General features: G+C 36.0%; 2 protein-coding genes across 2 annotated transcripts in view; both read right to left on the reverse strand.

The window, feature by feature from the left end:
• The window catches only part of LOC107695911 (voltage-dependent calcium channel subunit alpha-2/delta-1-like), a 65,729-nt gene extending 61,658 nt beyond the window's left edge, over window positions 1-4,071 (reverse strand). The window contains exon 1 of the mRNA XM_016496024.1: window positions 3,530-4,071. Within this exon, the coding sequence (XP_016351510.1) occupies window positions 3,530-3,636 (107 nt within the window). The 5' untranslated portion in view covers window positions 3,637-4,071. The remainder of the gene's footprint in view (window positions 1-3,529) is intronic.
• A 14,622-nt stretch (window positions 4,072-18,693) lies between these two features.
• LOC107695860 (uncharacterized) overlaps window positions 18,694-22,643 on the reverse strand; it is a 29,142-nt gene continuing 25,192 nt past the window's right edge. The window contains exons 7-9 of the mRNA XM_016495939.1: window positions 21,528-21,721; window positions 20,928-20,948; window positions 18,694-19,661 (exon numbers count right to left, since the gene is read on the reverse strand). Coding sequence (XP_016351425.1) covers window positions 18,990-19,661; window positions 20,928-20,948; window positions 21,528-21,721 — 887 coding nt within the window. The 3' untranslated portion in view covers window positions 18,694-18,989. The remainder of the gene's footprint in view (window positions 19,662-20,927; window positions 20,949-21,527; window positions 21,722-22,643) is intronic.

The following is a 22,643-nucleotide window of genomic DNA, read 5'->3' on the forward strand; positions in this document are numbered from 1 at the left end:
TACCATTGAGAAATTTGAACCAAACTATGTTACAGACTTTTCATTAAGACCCCAAAGAATCATATCAACTTGTGAAAAATGGGCATCCTATGACCCCTTTAAGTCAAACTAAAAAAATTTAAAAGGCTTGCACAAGGAAAACACCCTCTTCCCCAGCATGAGGCATTAATACGTTTGGTTGCATTTTGACCATTTGACAGTTTGAATTAGACAGTAATTGTTACTTTTAGCAAAAATGATCAGTTTTAGTAAGTACTTTGCTCTCCAGTGTTTAAAAGTTTGGTGGCAGTAAGATTGTTTTATTTTTTTACATAAATTATTTTTACTTTGCAATTATGCATTATCTTGATCAAAAATTACAGTAAATACATTTGTTTTTTTGTTATTTTGAACTTTCTACTTATTGAAGAATCCTGGAAAAAAAAAAATATCATGGCTTCCACAAAAATGTTAAGCAGTCAGAAAAAAAAAGTGTTTTCATCATTGATAATAATAAAAATAAATGTTTCTTGAGCAGCAAATGAGCAGATTAGAATGATTTCTGAAGGATCATATGACACTGAAGACTGGTAAGGGGGTCTGAATACTTTCCGTACCCACTGTATATATGCAGGAAGGAATGAAAGTTGGAACATCCGTTTATCTGTTGGGTTTTGATTGTTGCATGAAAGAAAATGGGTGTTAAATATCAGAATGCACCAGAATTTGTGATGTCGGCTAAAAAGGAAAGTCATTTGTAACAACGTTCGTAGTTCGGGAAGAAGGAGGCGGGAACTGGCGAACGCTCAAAGAAAATTTTAATAAAATAAACAAACACAAAATAGTGCGACAGCCCCTCGCGGACGACTGTCGCGCACAAACAAAACCAAAACACAAAATAAAATCCAGGCCTGGTCCTCTCTCCTCTTTCACTGTTGTCGCTGATTATCAATTACTCCACCGGCCTCGCTCCTTTCCCACGGCTCTCAGCCCCGCCCCCACTCGTCACATCATTTTAGAAACAAAACAAGTTATTACATTTTGACTAAAGACATGACCATTTTGTCTATTTACAACATAAACCAAGAAATCATTCAACAAGACCAAGTAAATAGACTAGATTTTGATTTCAAGTCAACTTTAACTTGTTAGATCAGGTACAAGCTCAAAACACAGATCAGACACAGGCCTAAGGACATCAGACTGTGATTTACATATTACCAAACTCTGTCTCAACCCCAAACAATCTCAAGCAAAGAGTGGAATCTGATTGCTTGCATTTGACAGATGATTGCTTCTACGCCTTGAGCTGTTCTTGTGTCCAATCTGTCATAGAGAGGGGACTATATCAGTTTGAAGATGTTGTGAAACACACTAAAACCCAACAAATGAGGCTACAGGATGGAGAGCACGGTCAAGCAACTCTGATACACTCGCAAGAGAGCAGACAGGTACGGCATCTGAAGGTGAGTTTTATTACATAATCTTATGGTGATTGGTAAAAAAAAAGGTATGGTTTCACATGCTTGAGTTTGAAATAATGTGGACAGGTGATAGGCTCTGCTCAACTAAAAATAACTCACAGGACACAGGTGGCACATCAGGTAGCAGCCTTGCTGATGTTATAAAAGCACAAAACATGTTGTGAACTCATTTGTTAAAAGATTACACAGTTCACAGTTTATAATGAAAATAATATGAATGATTTAAAGGGAAAGCTCACAAATTCTGGCATCACTTTATTACCCTCGTGTTTTTTTAAACTTGTATGACTTTTTCTGCGGTACTTTAAAAAAGATTTAGTTGGTAACAGTTTTGGACACAGAGATATTTACCAAAATATCCCCTTTATATATATAATATGTATATTATTGGATCAACGTGATTCATTTAAAAGATCTGACTCAAATGAATAATTCATTCATGAATAGGATGTCATGGACGGAACATGCCAAAAACAAATAGGTGAAGATTTTAGGAAAAATCAACTTAAATCTCATCTGTTCATCACATATGGCCTGTATTTTATCTCCATGAAATGTTGTAAACGTGTCATATGAACTACTTTTATGATACTTCTGTGGTCAGTTTTGTGTTCTATTTTGAGGCTTAAACTCAGGTCACTGTCCTCAAGACAGTTAACACATTGATCTGAATACTTTGTAATTTTCCTAAACAGATAGAATGTTTTCATTCATTTCATACAAATTACAAATCATGCAAATAATTTCCTCAAAACAATGTGCACAAAACTGAAATGTTTTCTCAATAGTTCATACAACCAACCAATACTTTAAAATATCTGAAAAAACATTTTACACAAAATCACAAACTTTTATGTACCATTTGTCCAAACGCAACAAACAAAATTCTGTAATTTGTCATTCTATCAAATGAACGGTGTATTTTCGATTGGCTCTAAACTGACAACTATTCGGTTAATCATACACTCAACACAAGAAATGCAGTTTTCCTAATTGTTTACACATGTATCACAATTGCTTACACTCTTAAAAATAAAGGTGCTTCACGATGCCATAGAAGAACCTTTTTGTCAAAATGGTTCCATAAAGAACCTTTAACATCTCAAGAACCTTTCTGTTTCACAAAAGGTTCTTTGTGGCGAAAGAAGGTTCTTCAGATTATAAAAAGCTAAGAAAGAGATGGTTCTTTAAAGAACCTTTGACTCAATGGTTCTTTGTGGAACCAAAAATGGTTCTGCTATGGCATTGCTGTGAAGAACCTTGGACTGTGATTGTTGATAGTACTGATTCTTAGTCTTAGTCCAGATATAAATGAAATGCAAGATCAGTAATTCAGGATAATTCATGTATACAGCAAACACACACTGTTTTTGAAGCAGAAAGAACTGAGGGAGAGAAATTACTGGAAGAGAGAGGACATGGAAATATAGACAGACAATTAACAGGGATACACCAGAAATGAGGAGATCCTAAGAGAACGATGCAGAAAGTAAATAGAATCAAAAGTATGCGGTTTTGGAAGTATTTTTATTTCGTTTAGATAGACACAATTTATGCAAAACAAAACTCCCTGTTGAAGAATTGCAATAAACATGTATTTTCATTAACATATATGTGCATCGACAGCTGTAATGCATTACTAGAAAAAAATTGCAGTGCTTCATTTTGCAGTGAAGTTGAACTGTTTGGTTAAGATATTTTTGTGTCTGGATGACTGTGCTAATTGTTTTGAGAACAAGTACACTGCATTGGAGAAAAGTGTCAAATCGATTGATAAAAATTGTAACTTAAAACACCGCCACTGAAACGCGACGCAACGGCCAAAGACGTCCGTCTGACGCATGTGTATCTACCAACAACTGTGCCCAAAATAGCGAATACAGAACGTGTAAACGCGTCCAGTAAGACGCAACTTCTGGCTTGAAGAGTACCAGTCTATCTTCCGCTCTTGGAATACAAAAACGTAAAAGTCTTTTGCAATTATAGCCAACAAAAATGTTGATAGAAAGAAGTGAAACAACTCAGAAATCATAACAATAATAGCAAGTTTTGTGCTGCCTACTTACAGATGGGAGTCGGGAAACTGTATAGCGCTTCCACAGCTGAATAAAGACAGAAGTAGAAGAATAGCAGCGGACAATCTGAGCGCATCCATTATTCTTCTGACTGACATCCAACAGACGAGTTTCTCCCTCTAAAATCCACTGACTGAAGTGACCCTCCTAAAGCAGCCGAGCTGCCGCCATGAGCGCCGCTATACTTCCACAAACAAATCTCAGGTGCTTTTGGTCCCTCAAGCTACTTCAGCCTTTGCCCTGTTGAATTAGTTCAGATGTTTCCCCAGAGATGTGGAGACTGGCCGGGGGAGTCGGGTGCGGGGCGTTTCCGTGTCCCTCCGGTTTGGCATTACGTTAAGAGTCTGTTTTAGACCGTGCGCGATGTGGCGGATCAGTTTCCACAAGGCCCCCACCCATCTGCGCGCGATCTTCCTCACGCGTGTCGCTCCATACAAGGAGCTCGCGCCGCACAGTATAGATACGCGCTGCTAGGCATCACGAGCTCATAGCTTTGAATGACAAGAAAGTTGGAGTTTCATCAGATAGATAGATAGATAGATAGATAGATAGATGGATAGACAGACAGACAATTACGTTTAGATAGATTTTTTTTTAACTTTTAAAAATTGACACTCTAAAGCAAATATCTCAGTTCTTAAAAAGGTGTATATTATCAAATGGCAAAGAGGAAAGAAATCTTCCATGACAATATAAATAGATTTTTAATAACTTTTTTGCAGGTTAGATTGCTCCCCAAGGTCATGATTTCTATGTTATGAAAAGATATGCAGTGTTCGCTGTCTGGGTGCAGCTGAGGGGAGGTGAGCTCACCCGAGCACTGCATTTACTGAGCAAATAAGCAGCTAACTCTGATCTCAGCAAATATGAGGATTTACTCTAGGGCGTATTTGAAGAACTGTGTGATTGTGTGTGTGTGTGTGTGTGTACAGGTATATATGGTTTATGAGGACACAAATGTGTATAATGACATGGGTACTTTGAATATGTGAGGAGGTGTATTTACTGTAAACCAAAGGAGGAGATATGGAGCGACCACATAATGAATCTGTAGGACATATTACAAAATTACACATTATACTTTAAGGACATCTAACAGATAGATAATATTTATAAGAAGACCCTACAGCAGATATGACTTTCAATTAAATTAATGTATCTATCAAACGCACCATTTATTTATTTATTTATTGTGAAGTGTTTTGCAGTCACTATCTGATGTGTTTTTGTTTCCTCAATGTGAGACGCACAGGTCGCAGCAGTACATGAAGACAGAAACTCATTCTCATAAAAGCATCCTCACGGATCCAGCAGCTCCCTCATAACATCATTTTAAGTGGATTACAGGGCTTTAGTTAGATTAGGTGGTATTAGTAAGAAGAAGCAGCATCCAACACAAACGCAACCAATACAGAAGAGTGACATTGAGAACAGTATCAAGAACCACTGCTTGCACTACTGTACCTGAAGAGGTTATCATCAAGGACACATATTAACCTTTTTTTTGCCAAGATCTGAATCTCTAATAGCTGTTATTATTAATCAGTAGCACTTTATGACAAGGTCTCATTTATTAACATTGCTAATTTTTTAACCTTTGTTGATGTCAATTAACAAAAATGTTCATGTTAGTTCATAGAGCATTAACTAATGTTAACAGATACAAGTTTGATCTTACAAATGTATTAATAAATGTTGAGATTAACATTAGATTAATGAATGCTATAAAGTATTGTTTAAGGTAACTAATGTATTTAACGTTAACAAATGAAACGTTATTGAAAAGTTTTAGCTTAAATGCTATGCAATTTGTATAAATAAAAAATAAAACACTAAAAACTACAATTGCAAATAAGTTATTAAATAAACAATAAATTGTAAAAAAATAAAAAGTGAATTTAGGCATCACAACATAACATCATAATGTATAGTATGAAATACAGATATTCGTTTAATGTCTAAAACTATGTATGTATATGACAGAATAAACACTGAAAATATTAAAAGTAATCATTATGTAAGGAGTTAAAAATCAGCCAATATAGCCCATCATTGATAAAAAGGTCTCTAATAACTTTAATTAAAAAAACCCTCTAATAATTAGCCACACTGCAATCAATCAATGACACAAATCTTACTTAGTATTTTTGTCTTTTGTTTTCCTGTTGTTTTCTATAAAAAATTACCAAAATTTTGTGAGTTTAGCTTAAAACAAGGTCAAATATCTCCCAATGGCAATTCCTTAGAAATTAAGTTCATTTTTCCTACCCCATTTTTTACTTGTTTAAACTTAAACTAACTTCATTTTGATACATTTTCCGGAAACAAGACTATATGTTAAACCTTTTTTTTTTTCTCAAGTAAATGTGTCTTGACTTAAGAATGTTAAGATATTTGTACTGGAAAACAAGACAAAAATACTGAGGAAAATTATTTGTTTGCAGTGCAGTAGCCAATAAGGTACAGCTATGCATCTGCAATTGTCAGGGTGTCTATCACTGTACAGGGAGAAGACATGTTTTTTTTCTGATATGCATATATGGGGTCATCAGGAGTTCATGGTTCATCCCCCAGGATGTGAGCTACAGAGCGGGCAGGTAGGGCAAACGCTGTACACACGATCCACAGATTAACTGATCTCAGTCGTCTCCTAGCAACACAACACTATCTATTCACAGCCACGGGAGTCATCCGAGTTAGACCAACTCTGAAGCTGAAGAGGATACACTCTTCAAAAGGCAGAAGATGAATGAGAGTAAGTCAGCAAAAGAGAAAAAGAGCAAGGGAAGCACAGAGAGACAAAAGAAAGAAGAGGAATGCAGAAAAGAAATTTGTCAGTGAGGTACATCTACTCAACTTGCACTAAATGACCTCATACAACCTGGCAGGCGATGCCAAAGAGAGCACTGTTGTACATTTACTGACATCAGGGTGCGTGGGGCTGTTATGGATCCCTCTGTTGGGATTACATTGAGTGATGCTGGTGGGTTTTATTGCCACTTGGAAATGGTACAACTGTTGGGGGAGGTAGAGTTTATGGGGTAAAATATGAGCGAGTGCTTTGTTTTTTCTCTCTGGTTTCTCTTAATGCTCCATCCCTTTCGTGCAAGATGTTTTTAGATGGATGATTATGATATAAAAGTGAAAGTAATTCATACGCTTCATATTACTCTATATTAGACCCCTAACCTCACACTATCCTGCAGGGTTGGGCAAAATTCCAAGTCGATAATTTGGCTGTATTAAAAATGAAACAAATAAATACATCTTTCATTAAAAGCAAATGAATACATATGTCAAAAAAAATCTTGCTGATCCTAAACCTTTCACTGATAGTGTATAAAATATATATATTTTTAATAGTTTCTTTAATTCATTGTCCCTGTCTGTAAGGCAGATAAACCTATACATTTCAGGGCTTTTTAAACCTGTCAAGCTACAACTGAAAGTTATACTTGACAAAGTTTGTTTTTAGTGAAAAATTAGAGTTGAACATGAATTTTAGAATTCAGAAATTGAACTGTAAGGTAAAAGTCATTCTCACTTCAGTTCTGAATTTTAGAAGTGCACAAGCTTGCCGTCAGTTTGGCAAATATCTCCTCAAGGCAAAGTAGCTGCAGTACATTTCAGTTCATTGTTTAGATTGTTGAAAGTCATAAATTATAAATGCAGACCTAGAAAAAATGAACAGGACTTGCATGACAGCCTGAACCTGATTATGAGGATAATAATAAGTGCCGTATATATTTAGACCTGGTGTCTTGCTTTAATTTTTAAAATAGTCATTTGACAGGCCAAATCAGCCTTAAGCTCTGTCTCTGTCCAAGTAACTAATGACTGTGTGTTAATATTTAATAGTGGCCTAATAATTTTCCTTGCTTAGCTCTTTAGGTGTAGGTAGATCCATTTGGGAACCATTTCCTTTGAGGAATACTGACTTTATTAAATGAAATGACGAAGTTTTGTTTTAGATCTTTCCCCAAAATAATATCAATTGTGGCCATCTATGTGGGGCACCATGTGTCACCCCAACTGAGTTTATTCCCCCCTGAATCAACACCCAGAGCTGATTCTATAAGCAGGTTTTAGCTAACTGGGTTGCTCTCCCCCAGAAAAGGCTTTTGTTTGTAATGTTAAACAGCAGAAGAAATTAAACCTGCTTCTTATTTTCACTTTACATGACAAAAAAAAAATGGAAAATGCATGCAAACAAACATTTTTGTCTAATGGCAATGTGAATGTTTGGACATGAACTGACTTGCGTGTCAGAAACACATGCATTGGGTACGGTGGCGGGCATCTCTGTCCTTTTACTTGGCTGCCCTTCTTGTGGTTTTAGGCCTCAGGATTGTACAGAATAATCTGTCAAATAGAATTAAATAAAAAAATAATTTGGTTGCTTTTCAGAATATTTATTATTACAGCATATGGTATTTATTGCAGAAACACATTTTTAATTAATTCAATTTAAAATAAAAAGAATCCTACAAAGAAATTCTGTGCAAAAATCACGCCTTTCCTCCACTCATGGTTTGCCAAGTGTAATTTATTAATTAATCTGTCCCACAGAGATTGTTTCCAAGGCAACTGAGGACATCTACATTTTAATTGAGTCCCATAAGTTACATAAGAGTTTGGGAATGTTAACTTACAGGTTTGATGCCAGATAAGCATGTGAGATGTAAATGCATATGATTACCTCAATGTCTTACAGATAATTCTTGCTCATACAGTCCATAAAATCCTAATGCCCTTAAAGTTTTCAAAAATTTTCATGACTGATCAAAAAATATTCACAAATTGTGCCAAAAACAATTTGCAATTTGGCAGTGCAGCCATCCGCTGGCTTCCATTGTTAGCAGGATCGTTTTGGAAATACTTGAGCTGAGAATACAGATGGAGCCACAGAATGAAGAAAATCTAGAAAAGAAGCTGGCCACCCTGACGTGACCTGGTTGCAGTCCCACAGCTCTGCCTGCAACCAGGACACCAGAAAAAGAGATGCAGCTCTAGCAGGGCAAGCAGAAAGAACATCACAGCTTCCTGGCTAATGAGGAGCTGATTCACTTCTGGTTTTGATTTATTTACAATTCACCTAAAAAGACGGCAAATGCTGGAAAAACCGAAGTAAAAGGCAGTTATTAATATCTGAGAAAATACTTAACACTTAAATAATACAATATGATTTATCTTGCCACTGGTTGTCTCATTAAAAGAAAAAAAACATGCTAGCGAGCTTCTTGTACCACAAAATCAACAGAAGCTGTCATCTGAATCATAAAGCACTTTGTGTAACTTCACACCACATGAGAGGTGAGCATGCTCAACAGGTGTCATTACTGCCACTTAGTCAATATGCAACATTTTCAGGGTTTCAGAAGATCTTAGTAATGAGTATCGCACATTTTAAAGATTCCGACTGGAGAAGGAGGTTTTTAACACCTGGAGAAAGGGATCTGTTAGAATCTGTGACAGTACTGTCTCAATGACAGTAAAAGCCTGTAAATACTCAAAATGAAATCTGCCACCTTTATTATTGTTAACTAAAACGTCTCAGGTTACTTATGTAACCATGGTTCCCTGAGTAGGGAACGAGACACTGCGTCCTCTAGGGGGCTTGGTGTTTTTTCAATGTATGCTTCAGACACGGGTCACGACGAGGCGTTCCCCATAGCGACCCCTAGAGGACGCAGTTCGAAGTTCCCATGAAAGGGAACTAAAGTTATTTGTTTTTGTTCACTAAAATACTAAAATAAAATTTGTGAATATCAGACATAAAAACTAAATGTTTTTCCATTGACTTTTGGATTATTGCATAAAATAAGCTCTGTGACCAAGAAAAGTTCATGATTTTTAAAATAATCTTCATAAATAAACATAACTTTTGTTAGAAATGCTGGCAACTAACTGAAATAACATACTAAAATAATAATAAATAAAGCCTAATAAAACAAAAGTACATCATAAATTACTAAAAACTCAACAATTTAAAATGAAAACTGAAAATACATTAATGACCTTATCTGATGCTATAATAGAGAACTGCAGTGATGACATATTTTTGTAGGCCAACCTGGAAGTTAGCATCATCATCTTATATACAGTGGGTACGGAAAGTATTTAGACCCCCTTAAATTTTTCACTCTTTGTTATATTGCAACCATTTGCTAAAATCATTTAAGTTAATTTAAATTTAAGGGGGTCCGAATACTTTCCGTACCCACTGTATATATTTCCATTGACTTTTGGATTATTGCAGAAAATATGCTCTGTGACCAACAAACGTTCATGATTTTTACAGGTTTCATTCATGAAAATAATCTTCATAAACGTATGAATTACACTTAGGTTGCCTGACTTCAATGTTACCATAACTAAAAATGAAAATCAGAAATGTTTGCAACTAACTGAAATAAGTACTAAAATAGAAAAATAAGCCTAATAAAACAAAAGAGCATCAAAAATGACTACAAATGAAACAAATTCAAATGAAAGCTGAAAACACAAAAATAAAAGCTAATTTAAAATACATTCTAAATGTAAATTATACCAAATAACACTGTTGTACAGCCAAGTGGTTTTTAGTTAACCGCTTGAGCTATAAATGCCATATGATTTATCACTCTAGAACTGCAGGAAATGACATCATGACAGGGATGATACTAACCATACTAAATTGTAATTTGTGCAAACAGACATCATAGATGTAACCCTATTCTGTTTGTATTGTATTTTGAGATTGGATTTGTGAGGTCTGACATTCTCAATTCTAGTTTTAAAAAGCATAGATCTCACTGTATCTGACTGCTGTTCATGTAAGACTGACTTTATCTGTAAATATCAGTAAAGGTCTGCTTATTCAATAAGAGCCCAGATGGGCTGGTTGTTTATCCAGGCAGCTGAGGTGTAATTGTGTTACTATGTCTAATGGCTCACTTCATACGGAGCGTCACATGCTAAGGAAGAAAGAAAGCAGGCGGACAGGCAAGGGAGTGGCAAGCTAGATTAAACACTGGCTTGAGGTTTAAACTCAGATCCAGCAAGCCTAGATCTTCATACTGGTCTAAGCAGAAATAACCTCTATCACCTCTATTTGAACATTCCTCAGCTAATTAGACTGAAGGTTGGTGACCGTGGAGAAACATATTGTGCATAAACAAAGGAACAACACGGCTTTAATTGTCAGCAGCGTGAGGTTTGTTTGTGTGACTCATCAAAGCCAAAGTGAAGAGCATCAATGCAGATCTTTGATAAACAAACAGCTCTTTAGAAGTCCACATCTGAACCTTTGAAGAGGGAGACACAACGCTGATGAAAGAAAAAGAGACAGACAGATGTCCCCTGATCAAAGTGGACACCCACAAAATCTCCTCCGTCCTCTATTGTCTCTCTCGCCGCCTCTGACAAATCTATTACGTTACGTAACCGAAATGAAAATAAATCAAGAGTCTACTGTCCTTCATTGAGTCACAGCTCTGAATCTGCCTCAAGAGAACACTACATAAACACTTGAAAAAGGAATCAAATAGCAGCTTATTCCAAAACATTCCGTGTCAAGTTGGGCATCCAGTGAGTCAGTTTATCAAATAATCAATCAAATAACCATTAAGCCATCAAAACAAATGGGATTCTCAACCATTACAAGTAACTAAAAGGGGTCAAATAAAATGACAACAAATAAAAACAAGCACGTCAATTGACCCTTCGCAGGAAGTTTGATTGACAGGCGATCTGACCATTCATAACGCCAAATCTGCCATTTTGTCCAACAAACAAACCAGACAGGAGAGTAGATTAACGTCGGTGGACTTGAACTTGAAAAATGGTGTGTAGTGACGTCTTTCGGCGGTTTAAACAAGATACCTTCTGATGTTCATTCATGTTTATTTTCGCACTATAACTAGTAAAGAGGAAGAGATGATCGCTTCACGTGCCGCTTGAATTGAGGCGCCATCTGTCACGACACATTAAAGAGCCACAAAACCGCATATATTGTTTGAATTTCTTACAAAATTTGCTCTGTGGCCAACAAAAGTTCATGATTTCTACAGGTTTCATTCATGAAAGTAATCTTCATAAATAAACATAACTTTTATGAATTACACTTAGGTCGCATGACTTCAACCTTACCACATCTTCTGACAACTCTTTCATTCTTTATTTAAAATATACAAGTTGGAAAGTTTCAGATCTTGTTTCAACCACAGACCATATTACTAGCATTTAAACATAAACACATTCCAAAAACTGAACACAAGTGCTTAAATGCTAACTTGTTTCCAAGTTTTAGGATTTATTCCTTAAGCACCCTATGAAAGTAAATGCTAATGCTTCTAGCTACATGTATGTCATGTCAGAAATGTGCCAGAATGCAGTTCATAACAATGAAAATACTCTCACCATTGCATGAAAGGGCTATTAAGTTGAAATTTACCGTCAAATGTCTTCTTCTAGGGACAGTTTTCTCTGTCAGGTCAACGGCCTTCATGGTGGAGAAACAGTTTAAAGAGATTCTTGTTAAAAATGTTAGCTATAAACATTTCGCCATAGATGTTTTAACTAGCTACCTAAATAAATAAGTTTAGTAGGAACTATATCGCCCCCTTAAGTACTGGAGTAATGACAATACAACAGGACTGTGCACTTGCAATGCATTTTTACTTCCAAATTTAATGTTTATGGCCTAATATAATGCAGAAACCTCACACACACATGTGACTGGACTGTGGTAAAAAAAATGCTTTGACATTTGATGACATTTATAAAATGCAGTTTTAAGTCTCTAGCTCCGCTTCTCCAGTCAGGACACACATGATACTTGATTGCAGACAGATGTCTGCATCTCGCAGCTCTCAACAGCAGATGCGCCTCGTCTGGCAGACACCAGCAGAGGAAGCTCAGGATCACAGATCCTACGATATAAAGATCTCAGCATCTCATTGCGAGATAAATGTCCCATACAACAAGGGACTTGTCAACCAAGCCTCGTCTGATTACACAGCGAAACAGTTGTGGCTATACAGCACAAACTAATTTTTTGCATGACAATGGATGAATATAACATGGAATAAGACGAGATCCGCTTGAGACTGAATCATTGTCTTGCATAAGCAGCGATCTCCCTCTGGCTCTCTTGGGTATGTGTCATAGACATACTGAGATAACACATACATAAATCTACTCATCCACCTCTCTCTATTTTTCCCATAAGATTTAGAGTGCTGTGGGCAATAACATCTTTAAGCTAAGCTGAAGAGTTGCTAACTTTTTCATTTTTATTCAGAAACAAGCCTCACTGAGGTTAAGGGACACATATTTAGTCTTACTTTGGATTAAACGCTCTCAAACATCATTCCCAATCATGGAAGACTTTGATAGTGACAGATGGCGTCGCAACCCAGCTGCAGACGCAGCATATAAACAAGAGGAGCTCGCTGGGCCGCAGCAGGTGGCGAGAGAGGTGTGATCCATCATGGCGGCCTGGCAGTCCGATGCCCCGCCGAGGTACTCGCACGCATCTGTCACAGCGCGGGAACACTGCGGCAGACCCAGAGCGCCAACCAACACTTGTCTGTCTGCTGGAGGAAACTTCTGTCACCTGTCCTCAGACCTGTGAAACTTTGGACTGAGGTGGGAACAGTGGGCAAAATAACCAATAAATTGTCAGGTTTAGCTGGTTTACAGCTAGTTTATATTAGATTGAACACAATCCCTGTTGAAAAAAACAGTGTATTCTGGTTAGGTATGTTTTGAAGCAGCATGACAGCTTGGTTTGAGCTGGCTATAAGCTGGTTATGAGCTGGTCCTGAGCAGGAGCTATCAGCACTTGACCAGCTTAAACCAGCTAATATGCTTCAAAACATACCTAACCAGCATATGCTGTTTTTTCAACAGGGATGACAAACTTTGGTAGTGCATTAAGAGACATACAGGATTACTTAAGCAAAAAACATCTCTACAACTTCATGCTCTTTTGCACACCCCATTCACTCACAGCTATGAGATTGAACACAATGACAAACTTTGGTAGTGAATATACAATAAAAATTTCGTTTCCAGAAAGGATTGTGCACTAAATATTCCAGGTTCAATGACTGAAAATTATTGATTACTGCAGAAATAAGCCATGCGATTTATTTCATATTTAAATCTAGTTGAAGCCACATTTTTCTCCGTTGCTTTGGATGTTATTTGAGATTTTTTGGGGTTTTATGTTTATGTTTATAATGTTTAGTAGTTTATTATTTAACACATTTTTTGTTTGATTTTGTAGATATTCCATTTGTATAGATTGTACAGCACTTTGGTATAACATTTTTTTTTTCTTAAATGTGCTTTATAAATAAACTTAAACATGAACTTCCACCAAGCTCAACTTTATATATTCACAATCGCCATTTTGACTCATCCTTCAATTTGTAAAAACAAGCAAAAAGCATGAGTACAATGACATATTTACAATTTAAGTCTATGCGGCAAGGCATCCCTGCTTAAACCCCTTTGGTTAAGCTGGTTTGTTGGCTGGTTTTAGGGCCAACCAGCTAACCGTCAGTTTGCTCAGGGCTGGGAGACCAGCTTAAACCAGCTCAGGAAATAACTTTAACTGGTTTAAGCAGGGGGTTTTTTTTTCAGTAGGGATTACACCGGAAACAACGTTAAAACCAAGTATCACCAGATATTGTATATGTTAACACTGAACTAGTGTGACAAAATCACTTACTAGCATTGTTGTCCAACTACTGACATGATTACCTGGAAAAAACCAGCAGTTAATCCACCTATAACAATTAGTAGTCTACCGCTAAGACAACTTTACAGTTCATAGCACACAATTTTGTATGGAAGAACTAATATAAGCATTTAAAATAAAATAAAAAAGGCTGTCCTCATTGAATTAATTTTCCTTTAAATTGTGTCGTGATTTGCTGTGATGGTATTGTGTTTTTGTAAAATGCACTGCTTATGCGGTCGTGTAACTGTGTGCATTTTTGAGTCATGAGGGTGTCTACAACCAAGAGCGATCTGCTTCACTGAAAATGACCAAAAGATCTCAGCTGTGAAAATGTTGAAATTAATTCAGCACTACAAGCATGAAACATTCCCACTCACCACTATTAGCTGATTAAGCCATGGCACTCTGTGTGTGTGTGTGTTCAGGATGTGTATGTCTGATTCACAGCCTGTTCCGTCCATGTCCTCCCTCACATTAGGCAGCATTTCTCTGCAGTCTGTCAAAGTCCATGTGCATGAGAGAATTAAGAGACATACAGAAGTACTCAAGCAAAAAACATCATTACAGCTTCATGCTATTGTGCACATCATACATATTCACGTATGATCTCAATACTTCTGGCTTCCGACATTAAATATAATTCAGAGTACCTTTTTTAAATGTTCTAATTCCAAAAAATTTAAATTTGTATTGTCACTCCATACAATTTATAAAATTCTAAATTGTATGTAGTGACAATGGGTATTTACTATATATAAGTGAGCAGCGAAGTGACTGTATGTTATCGTATGAGTGTATCAGGTCAAGCAATCACGGTCAGCTGAGCAGAACAAACTAATGATGAAACCTCGAGGAACTGTCTCAATATGCAACACACACACACACACACACACACAAACAAGTCTGATTTACTATCTTTGTGGGGTCTCTCCATAGGTGTAATGGGTTTTCTACTGTACAAACTGTATATTCTATCGCCCTACACCAACCGTACACCAAAACCTACCCCTCACAGAAAACTTTCTGAATTTTTACATTCTCCAAAAAAACAAAACAAAACAAAAATTTTGTATGATTTATAAACTTGTTTCCCAATGGGGACCTAAATCAAGTCCCCATGAGTCGGTGTGTGTGTGTGTGGGTGGGTGGGGACCGATACACACACACCGACTCATGGGGACTTGATTTAGGTCCCCATTGGGAAACAAGTTTATAAATCATACAAAATTTTTGTTTTGTTTTGTTTTTTTGGAGAATGTAAAAATTCAGAAAGTTTTCTGTGTTCCCATTCAAATGTTCAAACATTTGTCCGACAATAAACACAAAGATGTGTTTTGCATCGTTTTTGTGTTTATTAAGTGTCAACACATTAACTTGAAACCATCAAAGACCTTATAAAATCAAAATTGGACTCTGTAGCACAAGTACGTCTGCAAAATGTCTGATAAAGATCGTTTCATCATCTGCTGTGTACGAACATCTGATAGACTGTAGATAGCCTATAAGATGTCAGTTTTACATACATTCTAAATCATAAACATTTTAAAGACATGTTCTTAACGTCTATTTGACATCTGATAGGAAACGTCCGATAGACAGATGAGCAAACACTAAAAAGTATGTCTTGCAGATGTAAATGCAGACGTCAAATAGACGTCTCCGTGATGTACGTGTTATCAGGGGGCTTTCATCCATTTGTTATCATCTGTTATATAGGCTAACTGTGTGTGGTCCTAAACTTTGACAAAAGCATTTAGAAGGTCACAAATTTCAAATGCCTTTTTATGTATTTGCATTATATTGACATATTTAGCAAGTAGTAAATTGTTTTACTACAATTGTTGTTCTTTTTAAGAACTTACTTTTCGAGGGTTTGAAGTAGCCTATAGGCATGCAGATGTGTAGTGGTTGAGTCTAGAAGGGATACAGCTGCCTCATTTTTGCCACGCTGAACAACAATAATTACTGTATTTGGATTATTGTAAGAGGTAGGTTTAGGGTTGGGGTAGGTGTATACGATAATAAAACAGAATGTGATAGGTAGCAAATTTACTTTATTGTTATTTTCCGGCCGTAGCTGTATCCCTTCTAGCCACAAACATGTTTAGTAATAGCACGTTACCGGACATCCGTCATGTTGCCGCTGTCCAATGTGGCATTTTTGTGCGTCAACTGTTAAACTTTTACTTCACGCCGCAGCAATAAATAAGCTGTAACAGAAGGAAAATGGTCTAATGGCACCCTCTTGTGATCACACTTCACAAGACAGCACAAATCCCAGCTATAAAATTAATTATGTTGTTGAGATTTTAAAGGCAAGATTTTCACCAAATAGCACATTTCAGTGTGCAGCACATTTCAAATAGCCCAGTTCTGTTTAACACAGAGAACCATAATGGCTTCAGAGGACTTGGAATATAGTGCATAATTAGGTGCTCCTGACCCACTTTCATTGTATGGAAGAGAGCAGCATGAACATTGCCCAGAAAAAAAGCAAGTCATACAACTTTGGAACAACAAAAGGGTGTTGTTCTTTTTTGGTGAACCCAAAATTTACAGGTTTTAGTTAATGTATATATTTCTGATCTGTGTTTTTTGTTAAAAATAGTTTTCTGTTGCTTTGTTGCATCACAGTCTCCTTATGACAAATGACAAGACACATTCAATATATGCTACCATCAAGCACTGTGATACATACGTAGTATTATGATTTATGATATGGCTGGATTTACTATTAGGGGAAAAAAGAACATAAAAAATTACATTTAAGATATTTACAATATCTGAAAAGATGTCTGAAATCCTAAAAAAGTTCCACAAAACTATTAAGCAACACAACTGTTTTCAAGATTGATAATAATAAGATATCCTTAAAAAAATTCCACAAAAATATTAAGCAACACAACTGTTTTCAAAATTGATAATAATAAGAAATGTTTCTTGAGCACCAAATCAACACATTATAATTATTTTTGAAGGATTATGTGCCACTGGATTAATGGCTGCTGAAAAGTCAGCTTTGCCATCACAGCAATAAATGACATTTTATAATAAAATAGAAATAGAATAAAATAGAAAACATCACATTACTGTTTTTACTGTGTTTTGATCAAATAAATTCAGCCTTGTTGAGCATAAGACTTCTTTCAAAAAAACATTTTTTTAATCCTACCAACCTCAGTTTTGTTTTTTACAGTATATGCAGTATAGTGATATTTAAATGAATATGTTTTTTTAACTTAACTGCTTCAGACAAAGTTCCAAAAGTTCATACATATTTCAACATATAAGCTGCCATGACCAGGGCTCATAGGACTGTATTCCCCTGTATCCTTCCACACAAAACCAAAACTATCCAGAATTACACAAAATGCCACAAAAACAGCTGTTTACAAATATTTGTATGTTCACCTCCATGTGTCTCTCACAATGTTCTTGGTCCTGACACAGATATCTTGATTGCATGTGCCTCTAGAAATAGAGTTTTCTTAAATATGATTGTGATGCTGCTGATTTAGTCCTACAACACATGGCGAGGAGCGATGGGTGATGATGCCTCCTGCAGACAAACAGAGAAATGACACATCAGAGCTTTACATGCAGCTATTATATGATATTTCAAGTAAAAGATGAACTTTGCACCCTTGTCAAAACAATTTGAGCAGTTTTACCTCAACAAAGACTCTACTGTGTAGAATCCAAGATGTTTTCCAAAAGAAAAATGCTCTGAAATTTTATATTTTAGCTCCAGAATAATGTATAGAGCCATTTCACAGGATCTCCAGAAGTCCTGAAGCACCTGAATATCATCGAATCATCAAATTCAAATAACAAATGCAATATGTTGCAGCAGACTATTCAATAGCATTTAGCTTTTGTTTAAGTTAAACATGGCAATGCATCAGTTTTGGCACAGAGTATTGTGTTCTCCAACTTGTATTTATTATTTAAATACTAACTGGAAAATTACAGTTTATTTCAACCTTTTGTGTTCGAGTATTTTTAACTCAACAAGTGACTGCAGACATCAGTAATCAGAACATTAAAGTCTAAAAAAATAATTTAGTTACAATACATACTTCATTTTCAGGGTTTGACCTCAATTTCAGTCAGAATATCTTAAAAATACATTAGAGGTGGATGAAATATTCAAAAACAGACTATAAGATCTTAATTTTTCAACGACACAGTCATTAAAACTTCATTTAAACTTAATGAATTTAGTTTCAGATTCTTAATTAAGGCTGATCAGGTGCACTGTATTGTCTGTGTATTTCTGTACCAGTTCAACATGAGGAAAACATGGAATATAAAAAAAAAAATTTGAAAAGCAGGTGCTCAACCAACTGTAGAGTTTGATAATACATATTTATGTCCTATTAATGAGCCTGTTTTTTGTTTGTTTGTTGCAGACTATAAGATCTTAATTTTTCAACGACACAGTCATCAAAACTTCATTTAAACTGATTCTTAATTAAGACTGATCAGGTGCACTGTATTGTCTGTGTATTTCTGTACCAGTTCAACATGAGGAAAACATGGAATATAAAAAAAAAAATTTGAAAAGCAGGTGCTCAACCAACTGTAGAGTTTGATAATACATATTTATGTCCTATTAATGAGCCTGTTTTTTGTTTGTTTGTTGCTATTTTCGCTTTGTTTAAACTTGTAAGGATTTGGCTTTTCATGAAAGCGACTTGTTCAAATGAGCTTGACGAATCAGGCTTGTGATTCATCCGAATCCTCGATTTGTAATCCGATGGCCTTCATGTGGTCAATTGTAAACTGGTTTTGCCCATGTTTGTAATAGTGCCTTAAATCATTTGGCTCGTCGTGCCCCGTGTCTTCATCACTGCTGTAAATAACAGAGGCCATGTTCTTGTATGGATCATTGTCATCTTCATCATCCTCATTAGCATGAGCGAAGATACATTCCTCTCTGGGTCTTACAGAAGTATCTGGGCAACAAACGTCCAACTTTTCTGCAGGATTTTCTGCTGTAGCGGTAGCAAAAGTGTCCTGCTGCATGACAGGCATCAAAATATCTGCTCTGGTTTCTATTTGATTACATACAACTACAATTTGTCCTTCATTTTTGGGCAAAGTCTCCTCCGCTGCTCCTACGTCGTCTTTAAAAGAGACTGATTTTCCAAATGCTTTCCCATTGGTCAGAGCTGAAGATGAGGTGTTTGCGGGTATTATTTCTGGAAGCACCAGGATGGGCAGCATGTCTTGCAGTGCCATGGGCCTTTCAGACTCATATGCCCTGATTGACGCAGGAAGCATGTCATCTGTTTTGGTGTACAAATCACTGGGGTATTCATGGTCAATGAATGCCTCGTTGTGGTAGGAGGCATCCTCTATGAGCGACATGGGATGTCCTGAATTGACCTGTTGACCACGGAGAAAGGGCATTTAGGGTTGCCTCGATCAACTGTGACATATTCACTGGTCAAATCCACTGCTGAAGTCCAGCGCTGATTATAGAGTAGTTATGTGTGTCACTGATTCTTGAGACATGGGACAAAACTACAGGGAATTATTTGGGATCAATCTTTTTGGTGCAACGTCCTGCTTATTTTCTCACAAAATTAGTTGTTGTTTTTCTAACTGTAATGCACAACATTAGAAAAAATTATGAACTGTTATGTCAAATACAGTAGTCAGCATTTGAATTGGATCAAAAAAGTTCATCAAAGTTGTCCTAAGACAAGAACGCATTTTGGTTTAAGGTTTTGATCCACTTCAAATGTTGACTACTATACTAATAATAGATGTTTGCATTATAAAAATAAAATAAAATAAAATAAATTTTGCCTGTATGGCCTTAGAATATGGAAAGAGAAGACCTTAATCATTTTAATATTGGCTGATTTTAAAATGTTTTCTTTTTTTTCCTGGCTGTAATGCACAATGTCAGACAAAAAAAATGTATATAAACTGTTATGTCAAATATTTATAATAGACGTTTGCAAACATAGCGTCAAACTATTATTAGAAATATAATATACATAGAACAATAACAGATTTTCAGTTCCATCTATTGAACTGTTGCTACCATCATGCTGTATTAAACCATGCATGTGTTCATTTGTTTTTATGGTGTTGCTAGTTAGCAGACCTCCTCAAAATGAATGAAATTATCTAAATCTATCTAACTAAATTATCTAACTATCTTATTTTATATTAGCGATCAAGTAAACAGTAAATGAAATGGTACAGAACATAGTGATTATCTTCACTGTTAACTAATGGTAGGTGAAAGTGTGGCATTTTGTCTCATCTCTCAAGAGTCAATAAACAATCGATAAACACAATTAACAATTGCTACATTTCCAACAGTGTTTATTAAACGTAAATATGTAACACAAAATACACATACATAGATACAAAACGCCTATCTACATGATAGCAGCCACTGACCAATCAAATACACAGTGAAACATACCAAACCATCAAACACAGGGGGATGTGCTTTGTATACTTGACCAGCTTAAATGGTGCACCATGTTTCTGATAAACTGTAACACCGACAATCCCATTTAAACCAGCCTTTCGGTAGTATACGGCTTTCAGATACTCAGAAAATACATCTCACCTTCACAAGGGACAGTGACACTGCAGAACACGTCTAGCTACTTAATGTCAAGTGCTTACCTGCTGAAACCATCTTAAGCTCTACATAAGAGGAATTAAAAAGGAATGTGAGGGGAAAACGACAAGGGCAGGAAGTGTTTCTTCTAAATTTCTGACTGTAAATGATGCTTAAGTCTGTTTTTTCTTGATGATACAGTAATGTTCCTCCAATCAAGAGTTTAATTATTATGTGGTATTTCCTTGTTTAGTGCAAAAGTCTTGCTTCAACATCTGTAGGTCAGATACGGTCATCATGCACTAAAGCAGTGAGACATTTTATTGCACATATGCATGTGTTCTATATTTCTCCTGCTATTGTTAAAAAAAGGCATTGATGAACTTTCTGAGACTGTAGCATATGCTCAGCGAGGATGTGAGCTCAGCTGGTGTTGCTTTTAGTTCCTTTCGTACTATTACTATTACAGGGAAGACGAGACAAGCCACTTGTAGATTCATTAAAAAATGGGAGATTATCATAGTGCCCAGTTCAGTCAAAATAGCCAAATGTCTTAATGGTAAATTTTACATCTCGTCTTAGCAGCTAGGTTTCCATCAGTGTTTATGCACAAAGGGACTAAAGGGTACAACTTGGTATGATTGATAAAATATAGTAGCTCTTACCACATTTGGGTGTTTCCCAAGAGCTACTGCGCCCCTGTTTGCTGGATCCCGTCTCTCTCTCCGTCTCTTGGCCAGCCAGAGGAAGATAAATAGTACTGTCACAGCCACTAGCAGAACAAGGGCAGCGATGCCGCCGGCCATCCCTGCGTTCATATCTCCAAACAGACGTTCCTCACCGAATGGACTTCTGGGAACTGTCCGAGAGTTTAGAAGTGGAAAAAAAATTACAAACCGCTCACAAAGACTTTTTAGTGGTCAGTTCTGTGTCTTACACCTCCAAGAGATTTATTATTTAGTTTGGCTTTGAACGACTGCCAAAAATTGGGCAGTGAGGAGCTGGAGGAGCACAGAGGTTAATGGGAATACAATGAGGCTAAATCTAATTTAACGCCTTATTTGTGCCTCTTAAATCAACCATGAATAATCAAATTTACCAGACGAATGATCTGTGTAAACTATTATCCATATTTGGTTTGACCCTCTATGGCAGAGTGTTGCCATACATGGCAAAATTTTATTTTATTTCTCACCTGAATGACACATACTGAAGAATTGCACCTCATTAAAAACATTTCTTCTACATTTGGATTTTTCTTTCCATCTTTCATAACTTAAATCAATTTTAATGTTTTTGTTTTTATGTTTTCTAAAAGAATGGACAGAATTGGCATAGATGCATGATTGATTATAACAATGAGGATAAACATAATTTTTAGAAGCAATAAGGATAAATGATAACGATTCATGTAATTTCAGGTTATAGGAGTTTTATCAATAATGTATCAATATTCAAGAAATATTAACTGAATTAAAGAAGACATTTATTGTAGTACACAGTTTCCATATTGCAATATTTTATTTTATTTTATTTTCAAAAGATAACTTTTTCAAGTTGGTTGTCATTTTAATTTATAGGTGTTGTATATCAATAATATATCAATATTCATATAAGAAACATGAGTTGTTCAGGTGAAGATCAGATTCCAAATTCCAAAATTTTATTGAAATTTATTTTATTTTCAAAAGGTAACTCTTTACTTTTGTTTTATCACTTTAATGTAAGAAAAAAATATATATATATAAAAAAAAAATATTCACTGTTAAAACATAATTCAT

This window comes from Sinocyclocheilus anshuiensis, unplaced genomic scaffold (genome assembly GCF_001515605.1).
Source record: "Sinocyclocheilus anshuiensis isolate Anshui unplaced genomic scaffold, SAMN03320099.WGS_v1.1 scaffold538, whole genome shotgun sequence".
Lineage (NCBI taxonomy): Eukaryota > Metazoa > Chordata > Actinopteri > Cypriniformes > Cyprinidae > Sinocyclocheilus > Sinocyclocheilus anshuiensis.